Genomic DNA, 16,011 nt, shown 5'->3' on the forward strand with positions numbered 1-16,011 from the left:
CTGGCTATTAGCCAGGATGGGCAGGGATGGTATCCCTAGCCTGTTTGCCAGAAGCTGGGAATAGGCAACAAGGAATGGATCATTTGATTACCTGTTCTGTTCATTCCCTCTAGAGCACCTAGCATTGGCCACTGTCAGCAGACAGGATACTGGGCTAGGTGGACCTTTGGTATGACCCAGTATGGCCGCTCTTATGTTCAGAGCCACAATCCGGATCAGGGCCTTGTGCTAGATGCTGTTGGATATACATGCAGATAGTTTTTCCTTGAATAGCTTATAGTTTAAATGTTGAAATTTAAAACTGTATTCAAACATTTTCAGTAAAAATGCTGCCTATTTTGAAACCATTTCCTGTAGATAGTTGAGAAATGTTTTCAGTATGTTGTATCAGTGTTGCATTTTCTTCTCCAGAACCATTTGTTCTGGCTTCAGAATACGAGCCCTGCATCTGCAAAAGTAAGTGCCCTGATCTGGGAAGGAAGTGAGTGCAAGAAGGTGGACATGTCTGTGCTGGAGATCAGCGGGATTATCATGAGCAGAGTAAGGATTGATTCCTCTCCCCCTCCCCCCATTCTAAGGGCATATTTACACTACAGAGTTAAGTCTACTTATGTTAGATTGATTTACAGCCCCAGCAATAAATTACTAGTTTTCCTGTCCACACTACCCTCTTGTCAGCGGTGTCTCCTCACCAGGATTACTCGCACTGACCTAAGCTCCAGGCAGAGCTCCCAGCTGCCACCCAGGCTCTCAGCTCTGCACTCCCCATGAAGCAAGCTCCCTGCAGAGTGGGGAGCTGAGAGCCCAGGTGGGAGCTCTGCAGGGAGACCACACTCCAGGCTCTCATGCTGACAGCTGGAGCTCACAACTGGAACTCCCCCTACTCAATTTCAAAACAAGAACCCTACCAGCAGTGAAATTGACATTGTCAATTTCATAGATTTGGCTGTCAGACACCTTGACAGACAAAAGGTGGATGCAAGTAAATGTCTATACAGACAGTGCATTCCCCAAACTACGTCAGCCTATGCCTAAAACATCTCGCTGAGGTGGATTTACTAGGTCGGCATAGTGGGCAAGTTACAGCAGCAGGAGGAATGCTGTAGTGCATAGGCTTACATAATTTGCTTTACATAACATAGTGTAGAAATGCCCTAAATTGTGATTATCTGCAAACAGTACAAGTCCAAGTACCTTTTTTTAAAGATGGCCCTAAATACTCTTAACTAGTAGTTGCAGAGGGATTTAAGAAAATACATGAATTCGAAGCAGAGAGTATGACTCCTGGTCTAAGAATAACAGTAAAATAATACCTAGCTCTTACATAGTGCCTTTCATCAGTAGATGCTTACGTCATGTTGACATCATTCCCTGCTCTGAGCGACAGGGACCTAGAAGCTTTTGAGTGCAATTAAAATTAGTGGCTCATGGCTGCTGCTGTATTTTGGTCATTCTTTTCCCTTTCTCAGAAGTGAGATTCCTACTCAAGGTAGGTGAGATGGCTATGGAGAAGGGGGGATGGACAGGTCATTCTAAGGGGGAGGAAGTGATGTCATAATATGGAATCGTTTTATGTCACACTTTTGGATTTTCACTTTTTCATTGTAACTTCTTTCTAGTATGTTTTCTGGTTTAATCTTGCTCATTTGCTGTGTACCGAGTTTAGTGAGTAGAGAGATGAAGTGTGTAATGGCTGAACTTTATCTTACAGCCACTTCAAATACTGTTTCTTTAAACATGTCTAGTGAAGCAGGAGGTTACGTATGTACTTGGGTTGCCTAACCGAGTTTTAGAATTCGAGGATTTTCCCTATTGGTGTTTAACATTGTACTTACAGTAATTTTAAAAATTAGTTGTAGCTTGTATAGTGCTAATGATATTTGCCTATTCTCCAGGTTAATGCCTATCAGCAGGGAGTAGGCTATCAGATGCTGGGAAACGTTGTCACCATTGGGTTAGCATGTCTTCCTTTCCTCTACCGGCTCTTCCATACAAAGAATCTTGAACAGCTGCAATCCATTTCAGTGAAGGAACTTTTGAATATCTTTTGTGGGGCTCCTACCATCACCCCCGTCATTGTCTTGGCTGTGATTAACTTCCTTGAGCGTCTCTGCCTGACTTGGATGTTTTTCTTTATGATGTGTGTTGCTGAGAGAACATACAAACAGGTTTGTCCAAATGTGCTGTTACCTTTCATGAACATATACATTTCTATTGCAACATTCAAGCTGCTGTCATTGCTTCCCCTCTTAAAGCCGCTGCTGAGACATGTTTGGGAGCAGTAAGACCCTGGGGAATGCTGGGATATCTTTATACCTGAGGTGCTGTGGCAGGTCTCTTCCCCTGAGATACAAAGACTAACGTCCACCGTGAATTAGTCTTTAAAGCTTGCTTTTTTTCTCTGTACTGCTGAAAGGAAATTAACCTTTAAGTACTTGCTATCTTAAAAGTCTGAGGCAAATTGGAGCAATCTAGGAAAAGGTATTAGCCCTACCTGTACTGTGAAGCCTAGTTATGAGACTTCTCTTAGAATGAGAAATAAGTGTCCCACTTGGGGTCACATTCATTATTTCCTGGTGAAGACTACAGCTGCCTGGCTGGACTTGATTGGCCTGAAGACAAATCCTCTGATGGGGCCCAGGTCATAAGGATGTGTGTTTGTATCTATTACATCCTTCCACAGGGGAATGTGGTTAACAGTTTTGCCAGTTTGCTACTGTTAATATAGATATGGAATACTGGGATGAGTGGTATCCTTTAGTATCTCTCATTTATTAAAGTTGTCATGGTTTCCTCTTATACAGGAATGTTATTCCTACCACTGGCAAGCACAAATAACTTGTTTAGCAACTAATGTACATATTATATTAAGCACCATATGGAAGCTAACATTGGACTATAACAATGTGGATTTTCTTTACTGACACACTTTTCTTTGCAGCGGTTTTTGTTTGCCAAACTTTTTAGTCATATAACATCTGCCCGGAAAGCCAGGAAGTATGAAATCCCCCACTTCAGACTCAAGAAGGTGGAGAATATTAAAATTTGGTTATCACTGCGCTCCTATCTAAAGGCAAGTCATGATCCAACGAGTGCAAGTATGTTTAAATGTTAACAGACTAGAGCAAATGGTGTAAACAAAGTTGGTGGAAGGTTGCAGGTGGACTCCAGGTGCAGAAGCTGGAGTTGAGGATATTACAACTTTTTCCTGGGTAGCGAAAAACTATTGCTATATTTTACTGAAATTCAAAAGGTTTCTCAGATTTGATTAAACGTTTGTTTCCACAGAGGAGAGGACCCCAGCGATCTGTGGATGTAGTTGTCTCTTCAATCTTTTTATTGGCTCTATCAATTGCTTTCATATGCTGTGCACAGGTGAGACTCCCATTTATGTTTTGTAAGCAATAAAAAGCCAGTGGAAAAATTCCTGTCAAGTATAACTGGTAACTGCTTTGAAGGTGGATTTTAGTCCTTAAATAGATTTCAGAGAGGCTTTTTTCCTTTTGTAGTTAAGTATAGTTGTTAGCAACAGTTTGCAGAACGGTTTCATTGTGCTGCAGATGAATGCTTATGCTTTCGCTAGTTAACTGCCCTTCTCGACTTTGGCTTTGCATTGAGTGTAGTAATGTTGGGATCCAGTGTCGTTTAGATGAGCCTTTCCCTCAGCAATCACTTCCTTTAATAATCAAAATGCATTTACATTGGGCAGCACTCTTCAGAGTATCTAGCTATCAGATAGCAGGGATAAAGAGAATGATTATTAATATATTAATCAGGCTGATATAAACTGGTCTGTCTTCACTTTAATTACTGTCCTACCTTTATTCATGTATTTGTGGGTGGCAAATTGCTTTGGCTGATAGATGTTATGGTGGTCACACAGGCCATAGCTGCTTCTATGTGTTGAATAGAAGTGTTTATGGTAGGTGAATAGGAACATTTCAGTTTATTTGCCAATTTCATTGTTTTGTTTAATACAGGTTTTAAAAGGGCATAAAACATTCCTGAATGCAGCTTACAACTGGGAGTTCCTCATCTGGGAAACAGCCCTCCTCCTTTTTCTACTGCGCCTGGCATCATTGGGCTCTGAAACCAACAAAAAATATAGTAATATTTCAATCCTGCTCACTGAACAGGTATCTCAGCTGCAGGTCACCCTCCATGGGCTTACTGTTTTCTGGCATCAGAGTAGCAGCCGTATTAGTCTGTATTCGCAAAAAGAACAGGAGTACTTGTGGCACTTTAAAGACTAACCAATTTATTTGAGCATAAAGCTACAGCTACAGCTCACTTCATCGGATGCATTCAGTGGAGAATACAGTGGGGAGACTTATATACATAGAGAACATGAAACAATGGGTGTTACCGTACACACTGTAACCAGAGAGTGATCACTTAAGGTGAGCTATTACCAGCAGGAGAGCGGGGGAGGGGACCTTTTGTAGTGATCAAGGTGGGCCATTTCCAGCAGTCTCTATTCAAGACTAAGTTAATTGTGTACAGTTTCCAAATTAATTCCAATTCAGCAGTCTCTCGTTAGTCTGTTTTTGAAGTTTTTTTGTTGAAGAATTGCAACTTTTAGGTCTGTAATCGAGCGATCAAAGAGATTGAAGTGTTCTCCAACTGGTTTTTGAATGTTATAATTCTTGACGTCCGATTTGTGTCCATTTATTCTTTTACATAGAGATTGTCCAGTTTGACCAATGTACGTGGCAGAGGGGCATTGCTGGCACATGATGGCATATGTCACATTGGTAGATGTGTAGGTGAACGAGCTTCTGATAGTGTGGCTGATGTGATTAGGCCCTATGATGGTGTCCCCTGAATAGATATGTGGACACAGTTGGCAACAGGCTTTGTTGCAAGGATAGGTTCCTGGGTTAGTGGTTCTGTTGTGTGGTTGCTGGTATTTGCTTCAGGCTGGGGGGCTGTCTGTAAGCAAGGACTGGCCTTGAATAGAGACTGGGAGTGGATGGGTCATTACACAAAGGAAAACGATTTCCCCATGAAGAAAAGGAGTACTTGTGGCACCTTAGAGACTAACCAATTTATTTGAGCATGAGCTTTCGTGAGCTACAGCTCACTTCATCAGATGCATACCGGAAGTGGATATGACTGAGTCTGTCTGGGCAAAAATTAAATTGGGGAAGAAAACTATTAGAGCCTCCCCTGGGATAGTGCTTGGGGTGTGCTATAGACCGCCGGGATCTAATTTGGATATGGATAGAGCCCTTTTTAATGTTTTTAATAAAGTAAATACTAATGGAAACTGTGTGATCATGGGAGACTTTAACTTCCCAGATATAGACTGGAGGACGAGTGCTAGTAATAATAATAGGGCTCAGATTTTCCTAGATGCGATAGCTGATGGATTCCTTCAGCAAGTAGTTGCTGAACCGACTAGAGGGGATGCTATTTTAGATTTGGTCTTGGTGAGTAATGAGGACCTCATAGAGGAAATGGTTGTAGGGGATAATCTTGGCTCAAGTGATCATGAGCTAATTCAGTTCAAACTGAATGGAAGGATTAACAAAAATAAATCTGCAACTAAGGTTTTTGATTTCAAAAGGGCTGACTTTCAAAAATTAAGGAAATTAGTTAGGGAAGTGGATTGGACTGAAGAATTTATGGGTTTAAAGGTAGAGGAGGCCTGGGATTATTTTAAATTAAAGCTGCAGAAGCTATCGGAAGCCTGCATCCCAAGAAAGGGGAAAAAATTCATAGGCAGGAGTTGTAGACCAAGCTGGATGAGCAAGCATCTTAGAGAGGTAATTAAGAAAAAGCAGAAAGCATATAGGGAGTGGAAGAAGGGAGGGATCAGTAAGGCAAGCTACCTTATTGAGGTCAGAATATGTAGGGATAAAGTGAGACAGGCTAAAAGTCAAGTAGAGTTGGACCTTGCAAAGGGAATTAAAACCAATAGTAAAAGGTTCTATAGTCATATAAATAGGAAGAAAACAAAGAAAGAAGAAGTGGGACCGCTAAAAACTGAGGATGGAGTGGAGGTCAAGGATAATCTAGGCATGGCCCAATATCTAAACAAATACTTTGCCTCAGTCTTTAATAAGACTAAAGAGGATCTTAGGGATAATGGTAGCATGATAAATGGGAATGAGGATATGGAGGTAGACATCACCATATCTGAGGTAGAAGCGAAACTCAAACAGCTTAATGGGACTAAATCGGGGGGCCCAGATAATCTTCATCCAAGAATATTAAAAGAATTGGCACAAGAAATTGCAAGCCCATTAGCAAGAATTTTTAATGAATCTGTAAACTCAGGGGTTGTACCGTATGATTGGAGGATTGCTAACATAGTTCCTATTTTTAAGAAAGGGAAAAAAAGTGATCCAAGTAATTATAGGCCTGTTAGTTTGACATCTGTAGTATGCAAGGTCTTGGAAAAAATTTTGAAGGAGAAGGTAGTTAAGGACATTGAAGTCAATGGTAATTGGGACAAAATACAACATGGTTTTACAAAAGGTAGATCGTGCCAAACCAACCTGATCTCCTTCTTTGAGAAAGTAACAGATTTTTTAGATAAAGGAAACGCAGTGGATCTAATTTACTTAGATTTTAGTAAGGCGTTTGATATGGTGCCACATGGGGAATTATTAGTTAAATTGGATAAGATGGGCATCAATAGGAATATTGAAAGGTGGATAGGGAATTGGTTAAAGGGGAGACTACAACGGGTCCTACTGAAAGGTGAACTGTCAAGTTGGAGGGAGGTTACCAGTGGAGTTCCTCAGGGATCGGTTTTGGGACCAATCTTATTTAATCTTTTTATTACTGACCTGGGCACAAAAAGTGGGAGTGTGCTAATAAAGTTTGCAGATGATACAAAGCTGGGAGGTATTGCTAATTTAGAGAAGGACAGGGATACCCTACAGGAGGATCTGGATGACCTTGTAAACTGGAGTAATAGGAATAGGATGAAATTTAATAGTGAGAAGTGTAAGGTCATGCATTTAGGGATTAATAACAAGAATTTTAGTTATAAGCTAGGGACGCATCAACTAGAAGTAACGGAGGAGGAAAAGGACCTTGGAGTATTGGTTGATCATAGGATGACTATGAGCTGCCAATGTGATATGGCTGTGAAAAAAGCTAATGTCGTCTTGGGATGCATCAGGAGAGGTATTTCCAGTAGGGATAAGGAGGTTTTAGTACCGTTATATAAGGCACTGGTGAGACCTCACCTGGAGTACTGTGTGCAGTTCTGGTCTCCCATGTTTAAGAAGGATGAATTCAAACTGGAACAGGTACAGAGAAGGGCTACTAGGATGATCCGAGGAATGGAAAACTTGTCTTATGAAAGGAGACTCAGGGAGCTTGGCTTGTTTAGCCTAACTAAAAGAAGGCTGAGGGGAGATATGATTGCTCTCTATAAATATATCAGAGGGATAAATACCAGAGAGGGAGAGGAATTATTTAAACTCAGTACCAATGTGGACACAAGAACAAATGGATATAAACTGGCCACTAGGAAATTTAGATTAGAAATTAGACGAAGGTTTCTAACCATCAGAGGAGTGAAGTTTTGGAATAGCCTTCCGAGGGAAGTAGTGGGGGCAAAAGATCTATCTTGCTTTAAGATTAAACTCGATAAGTTTATGGAGGAGATGGTATGATGGGATAACATGGTTTTGGTAATTAAATATTCATGGTAAATAGGCCCAATGGCCTGTGATGGGTTTTAGATGGGGTAAGATCCAAGTTACCTGGGAAAGAATTTTCTGTAGTATCTGGCTGATGAATCTTGCCCATATGCTCAGGGTTTAGCTGATCGCCATATTTGGGGTCGGGAAGGAATTTTCCTCCAGGGCAGATTGGAAGAGGCCCTGGAGGTTTTTCGCCTTCCTCTGTAGCATGGGGCACGGGTCACTTGCTGGAGGATTCTCTGCTCCTTGAGGTCTTTAAACTACAATTTGAGGACTTCAATAGCACAGATATAGGTGTGAGTTTTTTTTTTTTTTGTAAGAGTGGTGGGTGAAATTCTGTGGCCTGCGTTGTGCAGGAGGTCAGACTAGATGATCATAATGGTCCCTTCTGACCTAAATATCTATGAATCTATGAAAAAGTGAGCTGTAGCTCACAAAAGCTCATGCTCAAATAAATTGGTTAGTCTCTAAGGTGCCACAAGTACTCCTTTTCTTTTTGCGAATACAGACTAACACGGCTGTTACTCTGATTTCCCCATGTTTATTCCCCCCTCCACCCCCACTGTTCCTCAGATGTTCTAGTCAACTGCTGGAAATGGCCCACCTTGATTATCACTACAAAAGGTTCCCCCCCTGCTCTCCTACTGGTAATCACCTTAACTGATCACTCTGGTTACAGTGTGTATGGTAACACCCATTGTTTCATGTTCTCTGTGTATATAAATCTCCCCACTGTATTTTCCACTGAATTCATCCGATGAAGTGAGCTGTAGCTCACGAAAGCTTATGCTCAAATTTTAGTCTCTCAGGTGCCACAAGTACTCTGTTTTCTAGTATGAAAGTGATCTTTGTGGTTCAAATAACTCCTCCCTCATTTCAGCTTAGTGCTTTTTTTAAGACCCCTTTGAATTTTTTTATTCATAATAGAGCAGCTCCTCCTACAGCAGGCTTAAAAGAAAAAAGCCAGTTATCCAGGCCCAAATGTTGTTCATTTTTGGTTGATAGCTGGGGGTGAGAAGAACCCTATCACTCTGGGGAAAATTGGATGTTTGTTAATCTATTACTGCTGCACTTAAACTGCAAGTAAGCACCATTCCATGGGCAGGGTAGTGACTTTTTTGCATAGGTCTTCACAACTGACTGGTCCCTGTGCTGTAAACAGCTGTGACTTGGGTGAAGTGATTGAATGTAAAATCTGCTCTAATACCTGTTTCTGTCACAGATCAACTTATACTTAAAGATGGAAAAGAAGCCAAACAAGAAAGAACAGCTCTCTCTAGTGAACAATGTTTTAAAACTGTCTACAAAGCTACTGAAGGTGAGTTCCTATCCTTAACTCTTGTTGCCTACCAAAAAAGACAGTTAGGTCTCTAGTGTGCTGAGATCAGTCAGTGCCTGTCATGCTGACCAATGTCATCTCATTTCTTCCTTGTATTCTCATCAGTTGTCTGTCTTAGCCTGTAAGCTCTCTGGGGTAAAGGACACTGTCTTTATACAGTGCCTCGCACAATAGGGTTATCTATGACTGAGGTGCTGGGTGTTAACAGTAGTAATGTGCATAAGAATAAGAAGGTGGAGAACTGACTTGTCATACCGGCTGTACTGTCTTGTTTCCTCATTCTCCCTCAGCAGAATTTTAGGATTCCAGTCATTTATTACTAGACAGGATGGGAAGGAGCCTGGTGTGTGACACCTACAGGAGGCTTCCCAGAGTTAAAATTCTAAACTGTTAACCAGCCTACTAAGTGTTGCCATAAGGAAGATTTTCAACCTCTATGATAGGGTCAGTGAAATTCTTCAGCCCTGAGGAGGCAGAGATGCCTATCTAATATACCCAATGGATTTTGCAGGCTCTGGTTGGCAGAAGTCTGTCTGAGGTATAGCAGGCTATCAGAGTAATTGGAAATGTTGGTGACTACAACTGGGTCCAGATCTAACTTCCATTTTCTCATTACAGGAGTTAGACACACCATTTAGACTCTATGGCCTGACTATGAACCCTTTAATCTACAACATCACACGAGTTGTGATCCTGTCTGCCATCTCAGGTGTTATAAGTGATCTTCTTGGATTCAATATCAGAGTAAGTGTAGCTGCCATTTGAGATGGCAAGGAGGATGTTCTAGGAGACTGGTACCCAACTGACTTATGGAAGACCTGGGTCTAATTCTGGTTTTGCCACTAACTTACTGTCATTAGTACAGTTGCTTCACCTGTGTTCCCCCTCCTATCTGTGTTTTGGGGCAAACCCACTCATGTGTTAGGACAGCAGGAATGGTGACTGAATAAATTCAGATTACTACACCCCAAAAACCTGCTTGTGTGCTTGACAGTCCTAAAACTACAAGTTTTTGGCTGCCTCAATTGTTAGTTTACTAGCATGCCTAAACCATTATGTAATATGCATTTTACTCAGTCTTTCAAAGCCTAGCAGCTGCATGTTCCCTTTTTTACAATGGCTGTAATTTATTCAAGAGACTTCTTGTTTTGCTTTTTTATTTGAAGTCTCTCATAAATACCAATTCCTAACCTCTGTTTTCAGTTATGGAAAATCAAACCATGAACTAGCCTGCCCTCAAGGCTGTGAGGATTATCAAATCATCAGGACACTGGATAGAAGCAAGACATTGGCTTGAGACAGAGGTGGTTCTAAATTTTGGCATATTTCTTTATGTATCAAAGATGTTTTCTTACATTGCTTAGTTTCAGAGCCTACAGAATAAACTAGTTTAACTTGTGAGGGCAGCCCAGACCTTGCACACTAAGTAAACAAAACTTGTTTTGTCCAACAGAGTGACACTGTTCTAAGGGCATTTCCCTATTAAGTAGGGGCTAAAGTATGCAGCAGCCACACATTTTGGAGGGGCCTCAAAACAGTAGGAAAACAATTATATGGGATTCTGTATACAATAGCTTGTGTCTGTGGTCCTGTTAAAGCCTATTTCTATATGGATAGATAAGTTACTGCAGCAGGTTGGCTCTGTTACACAACTAACTTGATGTGGCAGCTTCTCCATTTCCTCTCAGTTAACATGAGACTGTAATTTCACTGCAGTCAGTCAGTATTATGACTCCCAATTACTGCTTTAAGATCTAAATAAGCTCTTCATTTGTTAAAATAGGGTGTTAAAGCCTTGACAAGAGGACTCACTTTCCTAATAACTGTCCAGAACAACATTCCAGGTTTTGGATGGTTAGGGAGTAGAGTTTAAAATTCTGCTGTCTACCTTTACATATTAGAGCAGATCCCTGTTCCTCTTTCAGTCTTCTTCCAGTGCCCCATTTGACAGACAAGTGCATGTGTGTAGTAGCTTCAAGTAAACAAAACATTTAAATAAGTGCCTTTAGGCTAGAGAGGCCAAGTCTGCTTTGGACCTTTATTCTGTGCAACTGCAGCCTTTCATGAAAGGTCAGTCCACCCAAGACAGATATTGCCTCCAAGGGCACTTAGCAGTTAAACTTTCAGTTGCACAGCAACATTAAAGCCACTCTGCTGCACGCACCAGGAGAGACTAGAGTTTTCTTATAATTAAGTGTTCTTCAAACTCATTATTCTTGATTGATAAGCCCTAATAGAACAAGCAAAGCATTCTCCTAGAGGGAATATGGTAACACTTGTTCTCTACAACAGCTCGCTCTGTAAAGCACCATCAGTATATAAACACTTTTCACAAGACTGGTAGCAGCTAGAAAACTGAATAGAGTAACAATTTACATATAACACTTCAAATCTTTGGTAATGATTTGGTTAGTTTTGACAAGGTAGGTCAATAGGGCTGTTAAAGCATTCTGGAAAATATTAGTGCTTTCTACTTCTATAGTACCTTACCTTTGTTACACAGGTAAGTAGAAGTCAGATGTGGTAAAAGTGGAACAGAAGAAGATTCCCCTATTCTAATGCACAGCCTCTTAAAGGATAGGTGCCTTTTATGTAACACTCCTGATACGGAACCTTGGACAAAGAAGTAAATGGCTCTCTGGGGTAAGGACTGATGGTGAAAACCAGTTGAGAGGAAGGAATGTGAGATCTCATTATGGGGAGGTTAGATTCTTTCCTCATACCATTTGTAGATTAAAGCCACCTCCCTAGGAGAAATTGTTATGCTGTAAGTGCAGCTGGTGACTTTGCTAGTTTCCAATAAATAGTAAGTCAGTCATAGGACTAATATTGTCTGAGAGAAAAGGATTCCTTTAAATCCACTGTTCCATCTCACACCATAAAGGGACGATGACATAGGTCATTTTTTGTAGTAAATTGTTTATGCAAAGCTATTTTCTGTACAATGAAAATTAGTAAAAATGTAAAAAGTGACATTTAAAATACAAATAAATCCATGGAAGCAAACTCCATCAAACAGCTGGTACTATATTTTGCAGGACTGTGGCTGAGTATGTTACACTTAAAGGGAGGTAAGGTAACTTTCAGATGACAAAGGCAATTTATCAGTGGAAAATATGGATGTTTAGGGCTGTATATTTAGTTAAAACAGTTCTAATGCAGACCGCATCATTGTAAAATGAGTCTACAGCTAACATTTAAAAGTGCAAGAATGAACAGGCTGTGAATGGGAGTTTCTTTTTAATATATCTATATAAAAAATAATGAGCGATTTACAGGTCTCTCTAGTCAGAACCTCAGTGTGTATATAAAGGTGCTGTACAATATATAAACATTTACATCCAGTACATCCATATGTTGCTTAGCATTCCAAGGCCACATTGCTAAGTCACCTTATACAGTAAGTACAGGTACAAGTTCTCTGGAAAAGACTCACAAACAGAGGACACCAAAGCAGGTCACAACGTTAACAATTAGAAAACAGCATTTGGATGGATGGGTACTTGCTGATAACAATTTCAGTGGTGCTAATTCATCTTGGTATTAAATTTCTGAATTTGGTACTATTCTCAATGGTTAAACAAGTGCATACAACTTAAGAGGATCCCACAGGTTTATCAACCAAGAATACAGGATTAATATCTACATAGGCTAACTCATACTTTCACAGTCAAACTCTACAATATTGAGGATTTGTACACTTTATGCTACAGCAAATTGATGGATTCATAAAATGTGAAGCAGCAGAGGACAGTTCAGATGTTGTAAAATAAACAGATTTTAAAGCACTGTTCATTTAAGCCTACTGCTGAGTAGTTGTCTATTTCAAAAGTTTCTAGCTTCCAGTCAAAACTGATTTTTTTAAGCTTTGGGAGGCTAATCAACTTAGCAGCAGTTCAATTATATTTTTAATGAGCAAGTCAGATTAGTTTAACACAAGGGTACAGCAACTGATCTTGACTTTCCTTACCTTTTTCCTCTGCTTTTGTGAACTGGCCCAGCCCCTTTTACTGTTTTTTTTTTTTTTTATTTGCAGTCACTGAAAACCTAGCACAGGTCAGGAAATCAAATCCATTAATGCTATTGAGTAAATCAAACCATGAAATTTCTGCAGACTGCTAGTCCTACAGTTAACTGATATAAAAATATCTTAACATTCCTCAATGTTATTTAAATACATATTGAAGCCCAAACAATAGATATTAAGTCTCATGTACCCTGTATGTCAACTATTTCTCACTCAACCAAAAGCAATTACACACAAATAAAACAGGAGATTTCTAATAGTAGGCACAGGTAAGAGGGACTTTTTTTTAAGAAGCTGTTGGTGGTGGTTGGTTCTGTCTGAGTTTGCAACAGCAGGATTTTCTGTTTCAAATACTGCTTTTACATATCAATTTTTAGTTTTACAGGTAAAGATGGGACATTTCTAAGTATTTTTAAAACATACCGTATGTGGTGCTTTGACATACAGTACCAGAGGGAGGTTGAAAGCATAGCACCACATCCATTCCTTATATCCAAAGAACTGACAAGATAAAATCATGGCCCCACTGAAGCCAATGGGTGTTTTTGCCAGTAACTTAACAGGGCCAGGATTTCACCACTTAGTCTTCAAAATGTGTTAGCAATACATGTTTTGCAGATAGTTACTATAATTACCTTAAATGAATTAAGCAAATTTGTTTTGCTCCTAGAAAGCAAAACTAACCCCATAGATCACACCAAAATGCAATTATCCTTTTAAATTTCACATGGGCTATTAGGAACTTTAAGAAAAAGAATCCAGTGGGGCAGCATCAGTGGCTCATTTGCTGCCCTAGAGTTGATAGAACCAGCACACTCACCTTCTTACTGAAGTTGTGAGAAGTCTTAATTATTCCCCTATATAAACATGCGACATGCCTTTGAGAAAATAGCTATTTTCAAACAAAATCTTGGCTTTGAGTCTGGGGAAAACCTACCAGGAGGATTAAATTGATTGGCTACAGTAGATAACTTGGCACAAGAAGTGAGTCATGATCACATTGGCAATATAGGCATTAAAGTTTGTTCAGAAACTCACAATACTATCTGAGAAAGCCTTAGCAGTGCAATGTTGAGAGAGCAGCAGGACACTGCCTTCAAAGGATGAGGGGACAGCAGCTTATGGAAGAGCTCCTTCATGCAGCTTAGTTAATTTAAGAACAAATCAAATGTACTTTCCAGCCCCTGGAGTTAATTTCTGAAAAATGACAACTTTGTGGAAAAAAGATGCTTTTAATTGACCATATTAGAAACCTGATTAAAACATGTTCTAAAAATGTTTCAGTCAAACCCGTTTTTCAGTGACACCTGTTGCTTTTGTGACTTTACTTGCACTTGGTACCTTCCAAGGTCCAGGAGTTATTGGTGCTTTCTTAACTGGAAAGCTGCATTCAGGTTTTGAAATTCCATCATCTTTGGTTTCATCAGTTGGCTCCAAACCTTTTTCTGTGTGGTCTTTGTTCAGAATAACTGGATCTTGTGTTTGGAGCCTACCTTTTTTTCCCTTGGAAAGCTGTGAAACATCAGAAAGACTTGCAGTTTTGAAGTCGCTAGAAGTTGGCTCTCCAGTATTGGCTTTTTCATCTTCATCTACTCTTTTCCTAGGCTCATTGGCCTTATTTAATGGAAGAGTCTTTTCATCTGCTCTTGGGTTTTTTCTCTCTTGAGACCACTTCTTCTTCTTTCCAGCAATGTTCTGCTTTCTGTCTTGCTGTGTTACTCCTGATTTTTCATTAGTCTCAACATCACCATCACCACCAGCTATTTTATCTTGAGAGTCTAGTAACTTGTCTGACTTGTCCCCACTTTCTTCTTTTTTGGGATGCTTTTGGGGACTGGCAGATCTGCCTCTGTTTCCTCTGGAAGTTTCTTTTAAATTGATTTGTGTGTGTGTATTCCCACCTCTCCTGGGTTGCTCACACTGGTCTAAGAGATTGCTGTGTGTGTTTTGTGTCTCACTTTTTCTTGGACTGTGGAGCCCTGCTTGCTGCAATTCCCCAGATGTGCCCAATTTTTTTGGACTCTCTGCTCTCTCTCTTCTAATGTCGTCATCAGTTACTAAATCTAAACTGGTAGGCTGGTCCCATCTCTTCATATGCTCCTGGGTAGAAGACATATGTTTCGGCTTAGACTGGTTTTCAGTTAAAGTGCTTTTCTTTTCAGGCACAGTGTTTTTAGCTTCTTCCAGTTTCTCAGATATGTGAACATTCGCTAAAGCGTCTTCCAGTACTGGTAAATCACATACTGCAGAGGTGGGTAATGGTGGCTGTTCATCATATATTATATTTGAGGATGATGGATTAAAACTATCTTGATCACCTGGAAGTGAAGCAGCACAATGGTGTGACAAAAAATCACTTAACCAATATTCACAAACATTTATCTAAAATATCTTAATGTAATGAACTTCCACAACGTGATCTAAACACTTTTTAAAAAAAAAAAACAACAAACTTATATTCTATAACACACTAAACAAAGGAGATTTCCTCATTCAGCTGTAAACTTAAATTTTTAGCTCACAGAAAACAACTTTTTTGGGAAAAATACAGGCTAAGAATGCTGGTAAGGGCTTGTGAGGTTCAGCATAGCTATAGGCCTCACGCAGCAGAATTAAAAATCCCTATCCTACACTGTTGCAATTCATACCAAAAGAATACTGAAAACAGGGAGAAGGTGAGGTTACTATTTATAGCAATGTACTTAAAGAAAAAAAAGAGGTGAATCACAAGACATGCAGATTTACCAAGTCTTTAAGGAAAGACCAAGAAAAGCACTGAAAGCCTTAATGTTGTTCAGGTTTCATGTAGGAGCACAAACTGGAAGGAGCCAGACCTGAATAAGGAAGAGAAAAAGCCCAGGACTATATACCAAAAATCACAGGAAGCAAAAGCTTTCACTAGAAGTGTACGATTCAAATGCAGAACACAAGAGCCAACAGGGTGATAGTATGGAAGAGCCACCCCCCTCCCCACTAAATTG

At 40.0% G+C, this 16,011-nt stretch overlaps 2 protein-coding genes across 14 annotated transcripts in view; one reads left to right on the forward strand and one right to left on the reverse strand.

Moving 5' to 3' along the window:
* PHTF1 (putative homeodomain transcription factor 1) overlaps positions 1 to 16,011 on the forward strand; it is a 129,593-nt gene that overhangs the window by 16,547 nt on the left and 97,035 nt on the right. For 4 of the 8 annotated variants that reach the window (XM_077839049.1, XM_077839048.1, XM_077839050.1 and 1 more), the window contains 7 exons: positions 412 to 540; positions 1,896 to 2,168; positions 2,942 to 3,073; positions 3,289 to 3,375; positions 3,981 to 4,136; positions 8,887 to 8,982; positions 9,622 to 9,747. In XM_077839049.1, coding sequence (XP_077695175.1) covers positions 412 to 540; positions 1,896 to 2,168; positions 2,942 to 3,073; positions 3,289 to 3,375; positions 3,981 to 4,136; positions 8,887 to 8,982; positions 9,622 to 9,747 — 999 coding nt within the window. Of the gene's footprint in view, positions 1 to 411; positions 541 to 1,895; positions 2,169 to 2,941; positions 3,074 to 3,288; positions 3,376 to 3,980; positions 4,137 to 8,886; positions 8,983 to 9,621; positions 9,748 to 10,206; positions 12,010 to 16,011 lie in introns of those variants that run through there. The other 4 variants (XM_077839052.1, XM_077839053.1, XM_077839054.1 and 1 more) reach the window with 2 other exon arrangements.
* MAGI3 (membrane associated guanylate kinase, WW and PDZ domain containing 3) overlaps positions 14,243 to 16,011 on the reverse strand; it is a 212,105-nt gene continuing 210,336 nt past the window's right edge. For 5 of the 6 annotated variants that reach the window (XM_077839043.1, XM_077839044.1, XM_077839042.1 and 2 more), the window contains one exon: positions 14,243 to 15,348. In XM_077839043.1, coding sequence (XP_077695169.1) covers positions 14,315 to 15,348 — 1,034 coding nt within the window. In that variant the 3' untranslated portion in view covers positions 14,243 to 14,314. Of the gene's footprint in view, positions 15,349 to 15,775; positions 15,865 to 16,011 lie in introns of all 6 variants that reach the window. The other variant, XM_077839047.1, reaches the window with a different exon arrangement.

This window comes from Eretmochelys imbricata, chromosome 21, assembly GCF_965152235.1.
Source record: "Eretmochelys imbricata isolate rEreImb1 chromosome 21, rEreImb1.hap1, whole genome shotgun sequence".
Taxonomy (NCBI): domain Eukaryota; kingdom Metazoa; phylum Chordata; order Testudines; family Cheloniidae; genus Eretmochelys; species Eretmochelys imbricata.